This window comes from Myotis nattereri, assembly GCF_964212035.1.
Source record: "Myotis nattereri genome assembly, chromosome: 1".
Classification (NCBI taxonomy): Eukaryota; Metazoa; Chordata; class Mammalia; order Chiroptera; family Vespertilionidae; genus Myotis; species Myotis nattereri.
Genome location: NC_138075.1, coordinates 176,718,554 through 176,737,891, shown reverse-complemented (window position 1 = coordinate 176,737,891; position 19,338 = coordinate 176,718,554). Strand labels below are relative to the sequence as shown.

Genomic DNA, 19,338 nt, shown 5'->3' with positions numbered 1-19,338 from the left:
CCTGAAATTGAACCGTGACCTCCTGGTCCATGGGACGACACTCAATCCACTGAGCCATACCAGTTGGGGATCATGACTTGGTTTTAGTCAAGAAGTTTTAATTTCAGACCATCCATAAAATGGTGGAATGGTAATAATGTGGAATTTGGAGTCTTAGATTGACTCCAGTACAGACACACAAATGTGAGCAATTGATTTAGTCCTTCTGTGTTTCAGCTTTCTCATCAGTAAAATGGATTCTTTTTAGGGTCAAATGTGATTGTTTTAAACTGCTTTGTGAATGACAAAGCTCTATGCAGAGAGCAGATGGCAGCCTGGTACAAGTGCAAAGCTCACCATTTTCTTCTTGCCTGAAACACAGGACAGCCAAGATAAGCTCACTTTTGCAGTGAAGAGGGAGGGGGAAGAGAAGAAATGGTGGGAGCCCCTCTGCTCTCCTTCACTCATTTCACCTCTCTCCTCTCCTGCTCTCCTTTAGGCTCTTCCCAGTAAACCTAGGTGGGATTCTCCTTGCAGTTAGAACTCCCTTCACGTACTGTATGGGGTGCCTAAACAAATGACCACAAACGTGGTGAATTAAAACCACAGGAATTTATTCTCTCACTTCTGAAGCCCAGTCTGAAATTGTTACAGGGAAACCCTCAGTTGGGCTTGGGCTGCCTGTCGCTGTGTCCAATAATGAAGGCAGGGTTGAAACATATTAGGCGTTTATTGAGAAGGCTAGCCAACCAAGAAGACAGGGTGCTTACAAGCATCAAATCCTGTCTTCCAGCAAGGTGCAGGGGACAGGATTATATAGGGGAAGGGGCTAGGGCAGGGGTGGGCAAACTTTTTGACTCGAGGGCCACAATGAGTTCTTAAACTGGACCGAGGGCCGGAACAAAAGCATGGATGGAGTGTTTGTGTGAACTAATATAAATTCAAAGTAAACATCATTACATAAAAGGGTACGGTCTTTTTTTTTTGTTAGTTTTATTCATTTCAAAGGCCCGCGGGCCGTAGTTTGCCCATGGCTGGGCTAGGGTGAGTGAGGCTGGGAAGGAATGCAGCTATGGGGTATTGTAATGAGTCATTAGGCCATGAGATAATGTTTTGACTCCTGGTGGGTAGGTCTGGCCATGCTTTTCAGTTCTGCTTGCTGGATTCACAGCTGAGTCACCTCCTCAATCGCTTTGCACAGGCCTTGAAAAGGAAACTTTAAGAAAACTTTTAATATTACGTTTCAGATTAATTCAGGTGCTCTATCTTTTAGGTTATAGGTCCCCCCCCCCCCCCAACCCCCTATCAAAATCAAGGTGTCTGCTGAGTCATGCTCCCTCCAAGGGCCCCAGGGTTCCTGGGCTTGGGCCTGCATTACTCTACTCACTGCCTCAGTCTTCACATGACCTTCTGCCTATGTCTTTTCTTCCTGTCTCTTTAAAGACACCATCTTAGATTTAGGGCCCTCCCTAATCCAGGATAATGAGATTTTTTATTTTCAGTGTGTTACCTAACCAAAGTTTATAAGCCCAATGCTTCAGAAGGCCAAAACTCAAAATGTCAAGAGTTTGGAGTAAGGAGAGATTTATTGATTGAGAAGGTGCCAACACAGAGGGTGGGAGATCTAATGGTGCCTCAAATCCATCTTGCTCACTGGACTAGGTTAAGGGACTTGAAAGAGTTAGAGGGAACAGATATACAGAAGTGCTGGTGGGGCAAGATTTAATTGGTGGATCTCGGAACTTGGCCATTTATGGTAAGGGGCACCAACTCCAGATCTTTCTAGACAATAGACCCTTGGCTTCTGAAAAGGTTCGGATGCTAAAGTTATGATCTGATCCTTTGGTTCTATACTGTATGTGTTTGTGTGTGTATGTGGGGAGCACTTTGGTTTTCAGAGATTCCAGCAGTTGTGTTGTCCTTGTTTTTGTAAACTGGCAGACCACGTTTAATTTTGAGAAACCAAGTGCTTGGATGTCTTCATTCATAACTTGTTTTTTTATGACCAAGTTGTCATTTTTCCCCTTCTCAGTGGGAAAGGGGGTTTATGATAACTAACTGGCAGGAGGTGCAGAGGACAAACATGAACATTCTTGGCAATTGAACTTCTCCCCTCCTTGGCCTCCTCCCTTCTGCTTCCCACTTCCTCCACGCCCTGAGGAAGGGCCATTTTCTCTACAGTATTTGCTATCAACAGTTTCCATTCAGTTTGCTGGCTCTCCTAGTTTTTTCCAGGTTCAGTTAACACCGGAAAGAGACTATCAGTGATGGTCCGGAAAACCGGGGCAGCCGGATTTTCTTATCTACTGCACTCCCAGAATCCGGGTTCTCCTGCTCAGTCTTAAAATCAGATCACCTCTCTAGGAAGCATGAAGTGAAGAAAATAAATACCCACAGGCATTTGCAGCCCTCCTTCCCATCAGCGCTAGCAAGGCAGTAGTGCGGCGACACTATCCAGGAGGCGCTGTCAGCCTGGCGAAGGCTTGCGCCAGCCCGGCGTTCTTCTGCAGCTCTCAGTGAGCTTGAGTGTTGCGTGAACAGTAAGGGAATCTGTGGTTGGATTCTTACCCCAGGAAGAGAGCGAGCCTCAGCTGAAAAATTTCTGTGCCAGGGAGACAGCAGCTGAGTGTGTAGGCGACTCGCGGAGAGAGTTTTCACCCCGCCCTAGAAAGCTCAGCTCGGTGGGGGACGGAGGGGAAGGTGTGGGGGACCTGAGAGCGGGACAGCTCGCAGCGCTCTGAGCATTTTGCTCTCCCCGAAAGTCCTTGCGAGAAGTTGTTGTGCGCCCACATAAACAAGACCTTCTCAAGCATCCCGGGCACGTAGTAGTTCGTTTGGAGGTGGTGGAGAGAATGCTAATATTTTGTAGGTGAAAATTCTGCTCCTGAAGGGATTCCCGCTGAGAGTGCTGGGGGAGGCGGGGCAAGGGGACGAAACGAGGACGCCCTGGAGACTGCAATGCTCTGGGAGCCGGTCCTGCTTGGGTGCTCCGGGTTGGGTGGCGGAGGAGGTGGGGCCAGGGCGGCGCTCAGAAATAGGGCTTCGGGCGGCGGAGCGCCGCCAGCCACCAGTACAGTCTCCTGCCCGGAGCCAGTTCCCACGGAGGCTGGGGTGGTGCAGTGCGGACGCTCGCAGGGATCCTTACTCCCCAAGGGCCTCGGTGAGTCACCCGCTGAGTTGTCGCGATCGCAACCCAGAGGAAATCAGGCACCGGGTGGGGCGCGTTCCGGGCGCCGCGGGGTCACCCCAGCTCGCCTCTCCTGGCTGGTGCCACCGGCTCTGCGAGCGCCGCGGTGGCTTCCGCGCTGGTCTGGGTCTCCAGCCGAAAAAGAGTTAACTGGCCACCGCAGGAGGAGCCCCAAAAGGAAGGAAGGAAATTGCCGTCGTTCTGAAAGTTTTTCCTTCCTCTCTTTTTCCCCCTGCAGAGGTGAGTGCCGGGAGGCGGCGGCGCTGATTCTCCCGGGCCGGGCTCCGCGCCTCTGCTCCAGGAGCTGCGGCCCGAGTGCCGGGGGACAGGGACAGCCGTCGCGCTCGGACCTCCGCCGCGACCCCTTCCGACAGGGTGCGCACAGCCATGGAGGGCGCAGAGCTGGTGGGGAAGATCCTTTTCACCTGGCTGACGCTGGTGCTCGGCCTCATCCTCCTGCCTTCGGCCTTCGGGGTGTCTCTGGGCATCTCCGAGATGTACATGAAGATCCTGGTGAAAACTTTAGAGGTGAGTGTCCCCGCACCTCGGAGGGCTTCAGGGAGAGTTTGGGGGTGCGGACCGAGGGTAGAGCCCAGTTTAGGGGGGACCAGTTCTGAAGGTCAGTGGTCCGCAGGGTGTGCGTTTCGGTTTATCCTCCGCAGTAGCGCCCAGACAGCTTCTGCAGAGCTGGAGAGATCGGGGCTGGGACCCCTGGACCACTCTATTGTTCCTCTTCTTGGAGGCAGAGCTACCCGACCCGGTGCTCCGTTATTATTATTTTTACTGACAGATTAACAGTGCGGCCGCCTTTTATAGCATTCTCTGTCTTTCTATCCGTCACGCAGTGTGCTGTCGCTTCCCTCTCCAAGTTTTTACGGCCCCTGGTTTCAGAGGTCCTTTCCTGTACTAAGGCATCATGTTTATGCTCAAGATAAGAAACCAATTGCTGAATGGTAGGAAAAAAAATCTGATAATATTTTAATGAAGTCATGGAAATTTTATCTAATTGGTGGCACTTGAAATGTCATCGAACATGTGTCTTTGACCTCTGTTCTCCTTATATTCCTCTTTCCAAATCCTGCAAAGAAAGGTGTGTGGTGCAGGCGGGCCCAGTGGGGAAGGCTGCAGCTTCATCTATCTGTGGCGTCATTCAATCACAAGGGCTCCCCTGCTCACTGTCTCCGCATCTACTCCCCAAAGCCTTGGAAGGCAGGGGGGCACTCGTCCCCTTTTATACAGATAAGGAAACTGAGACTCAGTTCAGTAGTTTGAATGAAGTGGCCATAACTAAGGAGAGGGTGTGTTTGCCTAGCGGTCAGGAGTACAGCCTTTGGGTACAGATTTTCTTAGATGTGGTACCAAACTCCCAGCTCTGCTTCTTAATACCAGGCTTTAAGGAAGCCTCATTTTTCTCATCTATCCAACAGGAGGAACAATAACGCCAATTTCCATAGGCTTGTTTAAGTATGTTAAAATATATCAAACATCTCAGACGGGTGCTGAGACATGTTATGTAAGTGTTTGCTGCTATTCAAAGAATAATAATATTATTTAGGGTCTAGCATCCTCATTTCTCTAACTTTTAATGTGGGTTCTCATTTTTCTGTCCTTATTTCCTATCTCAGGATGAAACCCAGCCTGCACGGTGGCTCCTACATCCATCTATCTATCTTTCTTTCTTTCTTTCTTTCTTTCTTTCTTTCTTTCTTTCATCATCTATCTGCCTACATTTATCTATCTAAACCCCTTAACTAAGTGCCAGGCGGGTAGTTAATCACCTTAACTACGAACAATCATGCTTAAGCTACATAATCTTTATTTAGGATAATCTCCTTCAGTTACTGCCTTGTAGCTTAACAGAACAGTAGAGTAGTGACCTTAGAATGGAGGTAACAAACACCCTAACCTTTGGAATAGAATGGATAGGATTAAAATCAAATGGTATAAATACAGATGTAACAGGAGAATAAAGGGAGAACCTGGCTAGAGAACCTGGCTATGCTGATCAACTGAACGCTGTCTCCGTGTCCTTCATTCTTTGCCGACTCCGTCCACACCTTTGGGAACTCCTGGACCACTGGGGCTGGACCTCGGCATCTAGCAACTATCTATCATCTATCTATCTATCATCTATCTATTTATCTATCTAATCTATCTATCTATCTATCTATCTATCTATCTATCTATCATCTATCTATCTATCTATCATCTCCAATCTGCTGGTTTCATACCTGGAGATGGTTTGCTAATCTTTCACCTATTAATCTCCTGCAAATCTTTTCTACCTGCTGATAACAGGAGATTCTGTTATTTGTACATGGGGGATATTTCTCAGTGTTTTTCTTTTTTAAATCCTCACTGGAGAATATGCTTTTGTGTGTGTGTGTGTGTGTGTGTGTGTGTGAGAGAGAGAGAGAGAGAGAGAGAGAGAGAGAGAGAGAACGAGAACGCTATGAGAAGGAAACATCTATCAGTTGCCTCTGGCTATCAGTTGCCTCCCACATGGGCCCTGACCCTGATCAAACCAGCAATCTGGATATGTGCCCTGACCAGGAATCAAACCTGCCACCTTTGGTGTAGGGGACAACACTCCAACCAACCAAACCACACCAGACAGGGTTTTCTTACTGACTTCACACTCTGAACATGGTCACATCAAGCTGCCTCCTACTGTTTGACTTCTTCAGGATATTCTCCTTATAGCACAGGATCCTCTTCAGCTGGTGTTCACTCTTTCTCAGAACGCTGAAATAATTGAGGTGTTCTTCCATACAGCAATGTCTGTTGGAATTTATACCGAAGTAAGGATGGAGTGAGGGTAAATCACACAGACTGACTTCCAGGTGCCAACTCCTGTGTTTCTTGCTTTAATACCATAATTCAAGGTACAGCTAAAGCTATGTCCTGGAGAGAGAACAGTAATTGCTGTCAGCCTGGCAAATAACTACTATACTTTGAAGAGATATCACCGGTCTAGGATCTGGCCTTCAGTTTGGCAACACCTTAAGTTTTCATTTTTGTCCATCTAGAGTTGAAGAGACTTTCAGAAATGGACTCTTTGTTAATCAAACTATCAAGAACAATTTCGAATTGTTGTGGGAGACCCATCACTTGGCTTGGAAACCAGGTAGAGGTGGCATAAGGAACCATCCTCTTTGCCAAGACTAAGTTATTAGGTCAGTGAGATGCTTGGCATATATGGGGATTCATTGTGTGAGCCAACTCTGACTTGTTTGTAGTTGCCTGGAGCATCTGTGTTAGGCAGAAGCTGGGCTTATCAGGAAAGAGTTGCGATCCCACAGTGATATCTGCTTTAGGCGAAGGGGATGAAAGTGGCAACCCAGCGCTCCCCATCCTCCCACTAGAACAGCAATAGTTGTGTCAAAGACATTTCTATTAGGCGGGGATTAGTATAGGGGATTACTTTTTCTGACTATAGGAATAGTTCCCTTAAAAATTGTACTGGTTGTTTAGAATTAGAACATCTTTGTTAGTGTTCAGTATTAGAACATCTTGAGTTCTGGACAAATACCCTTCCTTTTTGTAGATTCCATTCAAGGTCCAGCCTTTCCTGTTACTCATTATTCCTTAGTATGTTTGCAGCTGATTTGGTTGTTTCTTTTGCGTTCCAGTCCCAAGAACATTCTGTGGGCTCTTTGATTGAAAGTTGAAAAATCTCAAGTTTCCCTGGTTACAACCTACATACTGTTTAAAAGGTCATTTAGTTTTGTACACTATATATTTACTTTTCTAAGTTTTATTGACAATGGATGGCTTTTTCATGACCATAAACTCAAATTCTGGAATTTTAAATGTGTGTGGGGTGCCTTCTGAATAGCTGATTGTAGTAACTGCTGTTTGTCAAGGAACTGACCCAGCTCTTCTCTAACTCCTTCTTAGCTGCTTATCATTTCAGGTAATAATTTTTTATTGAGAACTTACTGCATGTTGCCTTGCGCATTGCTGAATATCTCTATACTAGTGGCCTGGGGCATGGATTTGTGCACATCGAAAGGAAATTAATTAGAAGAACGGCAGCTCGGCAGTAAACCAGATTCAGGGCTGACAGTGCCCCAGCAACAACATAACCCACTGCTGAAGGTTGAATGGAGCAGCCCCAGGAGGAATTGGGTTCCCTCCTCTCTGGTTCTGGGGCGCATCACCTGAGAACTGCAGCTGCCAAGTCACCACAGTTCGGCAGCTTCTGCGTTGAGCGTCTGGCCCCTAATGGTCAGTGCATGTCATATGTACTGGCTGGTCGGATGGTCAGATGGTCAGACGGTCACTTAGCCTTTTATATATATAGATGTGTGCATAAGCTCCTGAGATGGCAAGCCACTTGACAAGGCTTGAATTCTTAGTGATTCTCTAAACTACTAATTTTCAAGGGCTACATAATAATTTCTAAGGAATATCACAATTATATTGGGAAAATTGTTTTAGGAATGTAAACTATGAAAAGTAAAATTTTGGCTGAGAAAATGGTGTGTAGAGAGTGACCCATCTGGATGGTGGGGTGTATGTATCTGAATCTCTAGAGGGTGTGTGAAGTTTTCATGTTTATCAGAGAGGAACATGGATTAAAGTTTGAAAAATGCTGTTGTCAACCAGGTAAGTTAATTGTAAGGTTAATGATGGAGGTGAAAAAGTTAAAAAGTTGCAATTCATTGGCCTAAGATTAGAGGGGAATAAAGAATGGGAAGAGAATAAAGGATTAATGGAGAGGAAGAAGGTAGGGGAATGTTATTAAATTTTCCCCTCAAGTTTTTAATTTATTTACTAGAGGCCTGATGCACACAATTCTTGCAAGAGTAGGCCTTCTTTCCCCTGGTTGCCAGCACCAGCTTCCCTCTGGCACCTGGGATCTGGGCTTCCCTCCGACCGCCAGCAGGCACCTGGGACTTGAGCTTCCCTCGCAGCCCCGGCTCCATCCAGAAGATGGTCTGGAAGGATATCCGGTCTAATTAGCATATTACACTTTTATTATTATAGATTTTTAAAATGTTATTTGTTTCTTTTTTAATTCCCCCTCAATTTTTGAGGAATAAGATGGAAGCATGAACAAGTTCTTTGAAATTTCTGGCCTTGTAACCGTAGACAGGTTACCTAATCATCTTGACCTTAGTTTCTACTTGTGTATATAGGAATATGCCTCTAAGAGTTATTGTGAAGATTCTATGAGGAGAGGTGAATAAAAGCACTTGATGCATAGTAGGCGCTCAATTCTTGGAGTTTGAATTAAAAAACTCTTTGGTCTTTTTTTTTTTGTTTTCTTCTATGTGGCTAAATTTTAACCTACCTTCAGATCTTTGATAGGTTAGCATATGTGCTCAGAGCAGATAATTCCTGCCTTTTATTTTAATTCTCATTCTTCCCTTTACCCTCTTTTCTGTCCACCAATTAGTTTCCATCATTTTAAAAAGGCATGTGATGTGGTGGTCATTGGATAGATTATCTATCTATTTATTTATTTATTTGCTTATTTCTTTATTGTTAGTATTACAGATGTTCCCCATCTCGCCCCCCCCCCCCCTGCCCTGCCACTTTTGCCCCCTTCTACCCAGTCCCTGCCCCACCCAGGCCTTCACCATACTATTGCCTCTGTCCATTGGCTATGCATATATGTGTATATGTTCTTTGGTTAATCTCTGCCCATCACCCCTCCCCTCTGAGATCTGACAGTCTGTCCCATGCATTAATGCCTCTGGACCTATTTTGTTCATGTTTATATTGTTCATTAGATTTTACATGTAAGTGAGATCATGTGGCATTTGTCTTTCTCTGTCAGACTTATTTCACTTAGCATAATAATATCCAGGTCCTTGCTGTCAAAAGGGTAAGAGATTCTTCTTTTTTATGGTCATGTAGTATTCCATTGTATAAATGTACCACAGCTTTTTTATGCACTCATCTGCTAATGGGCACTTGGACTGTTTCCAGATCTTAGCTATTGTAAATAATACTGCTATGAACATAGGGATGCATATACTCTTTCTGATTTGTGTTTCAGATAGGGATTCTTAGGCTATATTTCCAGAAGTGGGATTACTTGGTCAAATGGCAGCCCCATTTTTAATTTTTTAAGAAAATTCAATGTTTTCTACAGTGGCTGCACCAATCAGTATTCCCACTAGCAGTGTACTAGGGTTCCCTTTTCTCCACGTCCTTGCCAGCATTTGTCATTTGTTGATTTGTTGATGTAGCTATTATGACAGGTATGAGATGATACCTCATTGTTGTTTTCATTTGCATCTCTCTGGTGATCAGTGACTTTGAGCATTTTTTCATATGTCTCTTGGCCTTCTGTATGTCCAAGAGTCACTTTGGAGAAGTGTCTATTTAGGTCTTTTGCCCATTTTTTAATTTGATTGTTTGTCTTCCTGGTGTTGAGTTGTATACTTTCTTTATGTATTTTGGAAATTAACTGCTTAGCAGATGTATCATTGGCTAATATGTTTTCCCATTCAGTGGGTTCCCTTTTTTTTTTTTTGGTTTCTTTTGCTGTGCAGAAGCTTTTTAGTTTGATGTAGTCCCACTTGTTTGTTTTTTCCTTTGTTTCTCTTGCCGTAGGAGACGTATCTGAAAATTCTGCTATATGAGATGTCTGAGATTTTTTTTTTTTTTTTTTTGATATTTTTTTTTTTAATTATTATTAGTTAAGGAATTACAAATGTGTCCTCATCCCCCCCTTTAACCCCCAACCTCCCCCCCACACACAAACTCGTGCTCCCATCCCCCCGTTGTCCATGTCCATTGGTTTGGCTTATATACATGTATACAAGTCCTTCTGTTGATCTCTTCCCCTTACCCCCACCCTCCCCTACTTTCCTTCTAGGGATTGATAGCCTGATCGCTGTTTCTCAGTCTTTGGGTCTGTCCTTTTTCATCAATCTATGTTGTTCTCTATAATCCACAAATGAGTGAGATCATGTGGTATTTATCTTTCTCTGACTGGCTTATTTCACTTAGCATAATGCTCTCCAGTTCCATCCATGCTGTTGCAAAAGGCAAGAGTTCCTTTTTTTTTACCGCAGCATAGTATTCCATTGTGTATATGTACCACAGTTTTCTAATCCACTCATCTGCTGATGGGCACTTAGGCTGTTTCCAAATCTTAGCTATGGTGAATTGTGCTGCTATGAACATAGGGGTGCATATATCCTTTCTAATTGGCGTTTCTGGTTTCTTGGGATATATTCCTAGGAGTGGGATCACAGGGTCAAATGGGAGTTCCATTTTTAGTCTTCTGAGGTAGCTCCATACTGTTCTCCACAGTGGCTGCACCAGTCTGCATTCCCACCAGCAGTGCAGAAGGGTTCCTTTTTCTCCACATCCTCTCCAACACTTGTTGTTTGTTGATTTGTTGATGATAGCCATTCTGACAGGTGTGAGATGATAACGCATTGTCGTTTTGATTTGCATCTCTCGTATAATTAGTGACTTTGAGCAGGTTTTCATATGTCTTTCTGCCTTCTGTATGTCCTCTTTCGAAAAGTGTCTATCTAGGTCCGTTGCCCATTTTTTTATTGGATTGTTTATCTTCCTTTTGTTAAGTTTCATGAGATCCCTGTATATGTTGGAAATTAAACCCTTATCGGTGGTATCATTGGTAAATATGTTCTCCCATGTAGTGGGTCTTCTTGTTGTTTTTTTGATGGTTTCCTTTGCTGTGCAAAAGCTTTTTATTTTGATGTAGTCCCATTTGTTTATTTTCTCTTTAGTTTCCATTGCCCTAGGAGCATTATCAGAGAAGAAATTTCTTCGGCATATGTTTGCGATTTCGCTGCCTGTGGATTCCTCTAGTATTTTTATGGTTTCCCGTCTTACGTTTAAATCTTTTATCCATTTTGAGTTTATTTTTGTGTATGGTGTGAGTTGGTGATCTAGTTTCATCCTTTTGCATGTATCTGTCCAATTTTCCCAACACCATTTATTGAAAAGACTGTCTTGACTCCATTGTATGCTCTTGCCTCCTTTGTCGAATATTAATTGGGCATAGTGGATTGGGTCAATTTCTGGGGTCTCTATTCTATTCCATTGATCTATATGTCTGTTCTTGTGCCAGTACCAAGCTGTTTTAAGAACAGTGGCTTTGTAATACAGTTTGATATCTGGTATTGAGATCCCACCTACTTTGTGTTTTCTCAGGATTGCTGCAGCTATTCGGGGTCTTTTTTTATTCCAGATGAATTTTTGGAACGTTTGTTCTAGATTTGTGAAATATGCCATAGGTAATTTAATGGGGATTGCATTGAATCTATAAATTGCTTTGGGTAGTATGGACATTTTGATGATGTTGATTCTACCAATCCATGAACACGGTATATTCTTCCATCTGTTTATGTCTTCCTCTATCTCTTTTTTCAGTGTCCTGTAGTTTTCAGCATATAAGTCTTTTACCTCCTTAGTTAAGTTTATTCCTAGGTATTTTAATTTTTTTGGTGCAATGGTAAATGGGATTGCTTCTGTAGTTTCACTTTCTGTAGGTTCACTATTGGTGTAAAGAAATGCCATGGATTTCTTAGCATTAATTTTGTATCCTGCTACATTGCCGAATTCATTTATTAAGTCTAATAATTTTTTGATGGAGTCTTTAGGGTTCTGTATGTACAGTATCATGTCATCTGCAAATAAGGACAGTTTTACTTCTTCTTTTCCAATCTGGATGCCTTTTATTTCTTCTTCGTGTCTGATCGCAATGGCTAGTACTTCCAGTACTATGTTGAACAGGAGTGGTGAGAGGGGGCATCCCTGTCTTGTTCCTGTTTTTAGGGGGAATGGTTTTAGTTTTTGCCCATTGATTATGATGTTGGCTGTGGGTTTGTCATATATGGCTTTTATTATGTTGAGGTATGCTCCCTCAATTCCTATCTTGCTGAGAGTTTTTATCAAGAAAGGGTGTTGGATTTTGTCAAATGCTTTTTCCGCATCAATTGATATGACTATGTGGTTTTTTTCTCTCAATTTGTTTATGTGATGTATCACGTTTATTGATTTGCGGATATTGTACCATCCTTGCATCCCTGGGATAAATCCTACTTGGTCATGGTGTATGATCTTTTTGATGTACTGCTGGATCCGATTTGCTAGGATTTTGTTGAGGATTTTGGCATCTATGTTCATGAGGGATATTGGCCTATAATTCTCTTTCATTGTATTGTCTTTATCTGGTTTTGGGATTAGGGTGATGTTGGCTTCATAGAATGAGCTGGGAAGTGTTCCTTCCTCTTGGATCTTTCGACATAGTCTGAGGAGGATAGGTTTTAGGTCTTCCTTGAATGTTTGGTAAAACTCCCCTGTGAAGCCATCTGGCCCCGGGCTTTTGTTTGCTGGAAGCTTTTTGATTACTGCTTCGATTTCCTCCATAGTTATTGGCCTATTGAGATTTTTAGATTCTTCCTGGTTAAGTTTTGGAAGGTTGTATTTATCTAGGAATATGTCCATTTCCTCCAGGTTGTCTAGTGTGTTGGAGTAGAGTTGTTCATAGTATTTTCTAACAATCCTTTGTATTTCTATGGGGTCTGTTGTTATTTCTCCTCTTTCATTTCTGATTTTGTTTATTTGGGTCCTCTCTCTTTGTTTCTTGGTGAGCCTGGCTAGAGGTGTATCAATCTTGTTTATCCTTTCAAAGAACCAGCTCTTGGTTTTGTTGATCTTTTGTATTGTTTTTTTGGTCTCTATGTCGTTTATCTCCGCTCTGATCTTTGTTATTTCCTTCCTTCTGCTTACAGTGGGCTTTTTTTGTTGCTCTCTTTCTAATTCTTCGAGTTGTAGAGTTAGGTCATTTATTCTCATTGTTTCTTGTTTCTTGCAGTAGGCTTGTAGAGCTATGAACTTCCCTCTCAAGACTGCTTTTGCTGTGTCCCATAGGTTTTGGATTGTTGTGTTTTCATTGTCATTCGTTGCCATGATGTTTTTTATTTCTTCTTTGATCTCACTGGTGACCCAGTCGTTGTTTAATAGCATGCTATTTAGTCTCCATGTGTTTGATTTTTTTGGATTATTTTTGTTGTAGTTGATTTCCAGTTTTATGCCTTTGTGGTCTGAGAAGATACTTGATATGATTTCAATTTTCTTGAATTTGAAGAGACTTTGTCTGTGACCCAATATATGGTCTATCTTTGAAGATGACAAATGTGCACCTGAGGAGAATGTATATTCTGTGGCTTTGGGGTGAAATGTTCTGAAGATGTCAATTAATTCCATCTGATCTAGTGAGTCATTTAGAATTGATGTTTCTTTGCTGAGTTTCTGTTTAGAGGATTTGTCCAGTGGCGATAATGGGGTGTTAAGGTCCCCTACTATGATTGTATTGCTGTCAATCTCTCCCTTGATCTTCTCCAGAAGCTTTCTTACGTATTTGGGTGCTCCTATATTGGGTGCATATATATTTACCAGAGTTATTTCTTCTTGTTGGACTGCTCCCTTTAGTATTATGAAGTGGCCTTCTTGATCTCTTTTTATGTCCTTCACTTTGAGATCTAATTTGTCAGATATAAGTATTGCTACCCCGGCTTTTTTTTCAGTTCCATTGGCCTGAAAAACCTTTTTCCATCCCTTCACCATCAGTCTGTGTGCGTCTTTTTTTCTGAGGTGGGTTTCCTGTAGACAGCAGATATATGGGTCATGTTTTCTTATCCACTCATTTACCCTATGCCTTTTGACTGGGGAATTTAATCCATTTACATTTAAAGTTATTATTGATAGAAACTTGTTAGTCGCCATTTTTGTTCTTTACCGCTGCGTTCCTTCTTTGTTTCCTGTTTTTTCTATTTACAGCAGACCCTTTAGCATTTCTTGCATTGCTGGTTTGGTTGTAATAAACTCCCGTAGACCATTTTTGTCTGTGAAGCTCCTGATTTGACCCTCAATTTTGATTGATAGCCTCGCTGGGTATAGTATTCTTGGATTCAGACCCTTCCTTTGCATGACTTTGTATATTTCATTCCATTCCCTTCTTGCCTGATGTGTTTCTGTTGAGAAATCGGTCGCTAGTCTGATGGGGGATCCTTTGTAGGTAACTTTCTGTCTCTCTCTGGCTGCTTTTAAGATTCTTGCTTTGTCGTTGGTGTTTGCCAATTTAATTATTATGTGCCTTGGTGTCGGTCTTTTCGGGTTCATTTTGTTTGGGACTCTGTGAGCTTCTTGGATTTGTGTGAGTTTTTTCCTCCCTATATCAGGGAAATTTTCTGTTACTATTTTTTCAAACAGGTTTTCTATTCCTTGCTCAGTTTCCTCTCCTTCTGGCACCCCTATTATTCGGATGTTGTTTCGTTTAGCATTGTCCCAGAGTTCTCTTAGGCTCTCTTCCTGCTTTTTAATTTTTTTTTCTAGAAGCTGTTGTGTTTGGGTATTTTTTTCTACCTTGTCTTCTAGCTCGCTGATACGGTCCTCTGCTTCTTCTAGTCTACTGTTGATGCTTTCTATTGAGTTCTTTATGGCAGTGATGTCGTTTTTCATTTCTTCTTGGTTTCTCTTCATTTCCTCTTGGTTCTTCTTCATTTCCTCTTGGTTCCTACACATATTGTTGAATTGGTCTTCCATTCTTTTCATCCACCTTATGACCATTACTCTGAATTCTTTCTCTGACAGGTTGCTTGCCTCCATTGCCTCTATTTCGTTTACTTCCTTTTCTGATGATGCCTGTTTTTCTTTCATATTTGGGTTGGTTCTTTGTTTCACCATGATTTCTCTTCTCAAGGTGTTTGGTTATGTAGATCTCTCTCTGTTGCGCTGATTCAAAGGCACAAAATACAACACAACAAGGCACAACGTACAAGGCACCGAACTAAATGCATTCACAATATTAATAACCCCAAATAAAGGTGACCCCCCCCGAGCGAAGAGAATTAGGGGATAAAGAAGAAAAAAGAGAAAAATATTAGAGAGAAAAATAAAAACCAAAAAGGAGTGCTGAAATGAGATTGGGAAAAGGGAGAGAAAAAAAAAAAAAAACCACAAAAAGACCACAAAAAAAAAAAAAACCAAAAAAAACAACCAACAACAAAAACAAAACAAAAAAAAAATTAAGAGAATGAAATAGAGGTGGGGAAGAGGCTATTTGTATGGGGAGAGCGAGGGATTGGAAATTAGATATATAAGTAGGGTGAAATTTAGACAGTGGGTAGAAAGAAGGAATAGGTAAAATCCAAAGCAGGAATAGGGTAAGAGAAACAGGACAACAAAAGGGGAAAAGTGAGGAAGAGAGTTTTGGCTTAAGGGTAAATGTGAAATAGAGAGAAATGATGCTAAAGGAACGATGAAAATAGAGTGTAGAACACTAATCCCAAAATAAAATAAAGAAAAATAAAAAAAAATAATAAAAAATAAAATGACACTTGAAAAAATGGTAAAAGGATAGCAGTAATACTGGTTAAAAAAATGTAGTAATTAAAAAGGTAAAATCAGGTGATGAAAAAAAAATAAAAAAAAATAAAATAGGTTCTTAATGAAATGGTGAAAAAAGAATTAAAAAAAATATATATATAAAAATATTCGGAAGTGAAGGTGCTTCAGATCTTCCACTCTTCTTTTTGGCACGCCTCAGTCCTGCCAGGCATTCAGGGGAGTGTTGAACTTCCCTGCGATACACTGTCCCTCCGTGCAGTAAACCACAGACCTGATTTTAAGGCAGGTTGTATTTTTTTACCAGACTGCCTTTATTTGTGATCGCAAAAGAGACAGTTCGTGGCTCTGCCTCTGGGTGGCAGTGTGTCTGGATTTACCACCGAGGCTCTAAGTCCTCTCTATCAGTAGGGTTTTGTCCTCTATGGTATTTGAAACTGATTCGGGAAAGACCACTGCCCAGAGCTGGTTCCTTGCCACTGTCCGCTGTTTCCCAGGCTCCCCAAAAAGAACTTTCCCCTACAGGCTCTGCGAATGACCCCAACTGGGGAATCCCATGCGCTGGGTTTAATAATCAAATGCACGGATCTAAGGGGAACTGTAACAAGAGCCTGATAGTTGTGCGAATTCGCAAGCCTCCACCTTCCAGGTCTGCGCACAGTCTCCGCGCGCGCAGTCTCCGCGCGCCCACTCGCCCCTGGCACCAAGCAGCCAGCAGATTGGCAAAGTCCAAGGCTGCTCCTTTACATCCAGTCCAGCTATGGGCTCATTTTTCGCGTTCCCTTCTGCCAGCAGCCCTGTGGGGCCCCTTCCCCACTCTCGGGTCACGCTGGTCCCAGTGGCTGCGGACTCTGTGGGGCGCAGATTCCGCCCCGCGCGCGCGCGCGAGTTCGGTCCTCCCTCCAACCCGAACTGCAAACCGCACCTTTAGGGGATGTCCAACCTTTCCGTGAGAAGAAGCAGTGCTCGTCTGAGATCACGCAATCACGCTGCTTGAGATCCCTTGTTTCCAGGTTAGTAGCTGGTCTCTGGATGCCGGCAACAATCACCCAAGATGGCGCAGTCTCCGCTGCTTAGCTGGCGCACCAGGAGAGGCTTCAGCCGCAGTCTCCAACCGTCCTTTTTTTTCCCCTGGGGGGTTCTCAGTCTTTCCTAGCTGCAGACAATCTCTCTGCTGAAAATCCTCTACCTATTCGGGCTGAATGTTACCCGTTTCAGCTGCTCACCCTTATCTGCTCCAGGACAAGGCACAGGACATGTCCGCTTATACCTCCGCCATTTTTCCCAGCGAGATGTCTGAGATTTTACTGCCTAGTTTTCTTCTAGGATTTTTTATGGTTTCACAACTTACATTTAAGTCTTTTATTCATTTTGAGTTTATTCTTGTGTATGGTGTAAGTTGGTGGTCTAGTTTCATTTTATTTTGCATGTACCTGTCCAATTTTCCCAACACCATTTATTGAAGAGACTGTCTTGACTCCATTGTATGCTCTTGCTTCTTTGTCAAATATTAATTGAGAGTAATGGCTTGGGTCAATTTTGGGGGTCTCTGTTTTGTTCCATTGATCCATATGTCTGTTCTTGGGCCAGTACAAGGCTGTTTTGATTACAATGTCCATGTAGTATAGTTTGATATATGTATAGTTTGTATAGTTTGATATCTGGGATTGTGATCCTCCAACTTTGTTCTTCTTTTTCAAGATTGCTGAGGCTATTCACGGTCTTATTTAGTTCCATATAAAGTTTTGAAACATTTGTTTTAGATCTGTGAAATATGCATTTGGTGTTTTAATAGGGATTGCGTTGACTCTGTAGATTACTTTGGCTATATTTGAAGATTTTATTTATATTAATTTTTTCAATCTATGAACATGGAATATCCTTCCATTTGTTTATGTCTTCCTCTATTTCTTTTTTTAAAATATATTTTATTGATTTTTTACAGAGAGGAAGGGAGAGAGATAGAGAGTTAGAAACATCGATGAGAGAGAAACATCGATCAGCTGCCTCCTGCACATCTCCTACTGGGGATGTGCCCGCAACCCAGGTACATGCCCTTGACCGGAATCAAAACTGGGACCTTTCAGTCCGCAGGCCGACGCTCTATCTACTGAGCCAAACCGGTTTCGGCATATTTCTTTTTTTTTAATGTCCTATAGTTTTCCGAATACAGGTCTTTTTCCTCCTTGGTTCAGTTTATCCCTAGATATTTTATTTTTTTCGTTGCAATGGTAAGTGGGATTCTTTTTTAAAATTTCTCTTTCTGAGAGTTCATTATTAGTGTTTAGAAACGCCATCAATTTCTGGATGTTAATTTTTTATCCTGCTACTTTGTTAAATTTAGCAGTATTTGGGTGGAGTCTTTTTCTTCTTTTTAATACCTGATTGGGAGTCGAACCTGCCACCCTTTGGTGTATGGGGTGATGCTCCAACCAACTGAACCACATGGCTAGTGTTTTGGTACAGTGTTTAGAGTTTTCTATGTACAATATCATGTCATCTGCAAATAATGAGTTTAACCTCTTCCTTTCCAAATTGAATGCCTTTTATTTCTTCTTCTTGTCTAATTGCTGTGGCTAGGACTTCCAGTGCTATGCTGAATAAGAGTGTCTTGTTCCTGATCTTAAGGGGAACACTTTTAGTTTTTGCCCATTGAGTATAATGTTGGCTCTAGGTTTGTCATATTTGGCCTTTATTATGTTGAGGTATGATCCCTCTATTCCCACTTTACTGAGAGTTTTTATCAAAAAAGAGTGCTGGATTTTGTCAAATGCTTTTTCTGCATCTATTGATATGATCATGTGATTTTTATCCTTCATTTTGCTTATGTGATGTATCATGTTTATTGATTTGTGAATATTGTACCAGCTTTGCATCCCTGGACAGATAGATTATTTTTTTCAATCTTTATAACAATGCTTGGTAATTGTCCCAGGTTTAGTGATGATGATAATGAGGCTCCAAGAGGTTAAAGTATTTTGTCTGAGATGGTGACAGCCTGGAAGTGGCAGAACTGCGATTCATATGCTTGTATGTCTGACTGCAGAGCAGGTACATTTTCACATTCACTGGAGAAGAAGCCCAAAGAAGAAAATGTTTTTCCAGTATAAATTCCCTGTTACATTAAATAACTTCTCCCACCTTAAAGTTTGCTAGTCTTGAACACCATAATTGCATTTGGTAGGACAGGCCTTTGGTGTTACCATTTCAGGAGATGTTATGTGTTCTGAACCTTGTCTGGTGACAGAACATAGAACTCTTTGTAGCAAATCATACTATTTAAGCAATGCCTCTGTGTTAGTTTGCTAGGGTTGCCATAGCAAAGTACCACAGACTGGGTGACTTAAACAACAGAAATTTATTTCTTCCCAGTTATGAAGGCTGGAAGTCCAAGATCAAGGTGTTGGCAGGTTGCTTTCTTCTGAGGCCTGTCTCCTTGTCTTGCAGATGGCTGCCTTTTGCTGTGTCCTCATGGCCCTTCTTCTGTGTGTGTGCATCCCCGGTATCTCCTTTTTTGGCCAAATTTTCTCATTTTATAAGGACACGGGGCAGATTGTATTAGGGTCCACCCTAAAGACCTCACTTTAACATAATCACCTTTTTAAAGATGATATGTCCAAATACAGTTACATTCTGATGTACTGGAGGTTAGGGCTTTAACATATGAATTTGGGGGGGGGGCACACAAGTTAGTCTATAACAACCACAAAATATCAATATTTTCCATCAGATGAGCATGAAATAATTGTCCTAGTTGAAGGTAATTACTATTGATATAAAATATAAAATCAGATGCCTACCATAAAAGAAAACTGAGCTCGAAGACT

General features: G+C 42.2%; 1 protein-coding gene across 1 annotated transcript in view; it reads left to right on the top strand.

Moving 5' to 3' along the window:
* Positions 1 to 3,404: 3,404 nt before the first annotated feature.
* The window catches only part of GPAT3 (glycerol-3-phosphate acyltransferase 3), a 72,349-nt gene continuing 56,415 nt past the window's right edge, over positions 3,405 to 19,338 (top strand). Inside the window, exon 1 of the mRNA XM_081090751.1 lies at positions 3,405 to 3,694. Coding sequence (XP_080946877.1) covers positions 3,554 to 3,694 — 141 coding nt within the window. The 5' untranslated portion in view covers positions 3,405 to 3,553. The remainder of the gene's footprint in view (positions 3,695 to 19,338) is intronic.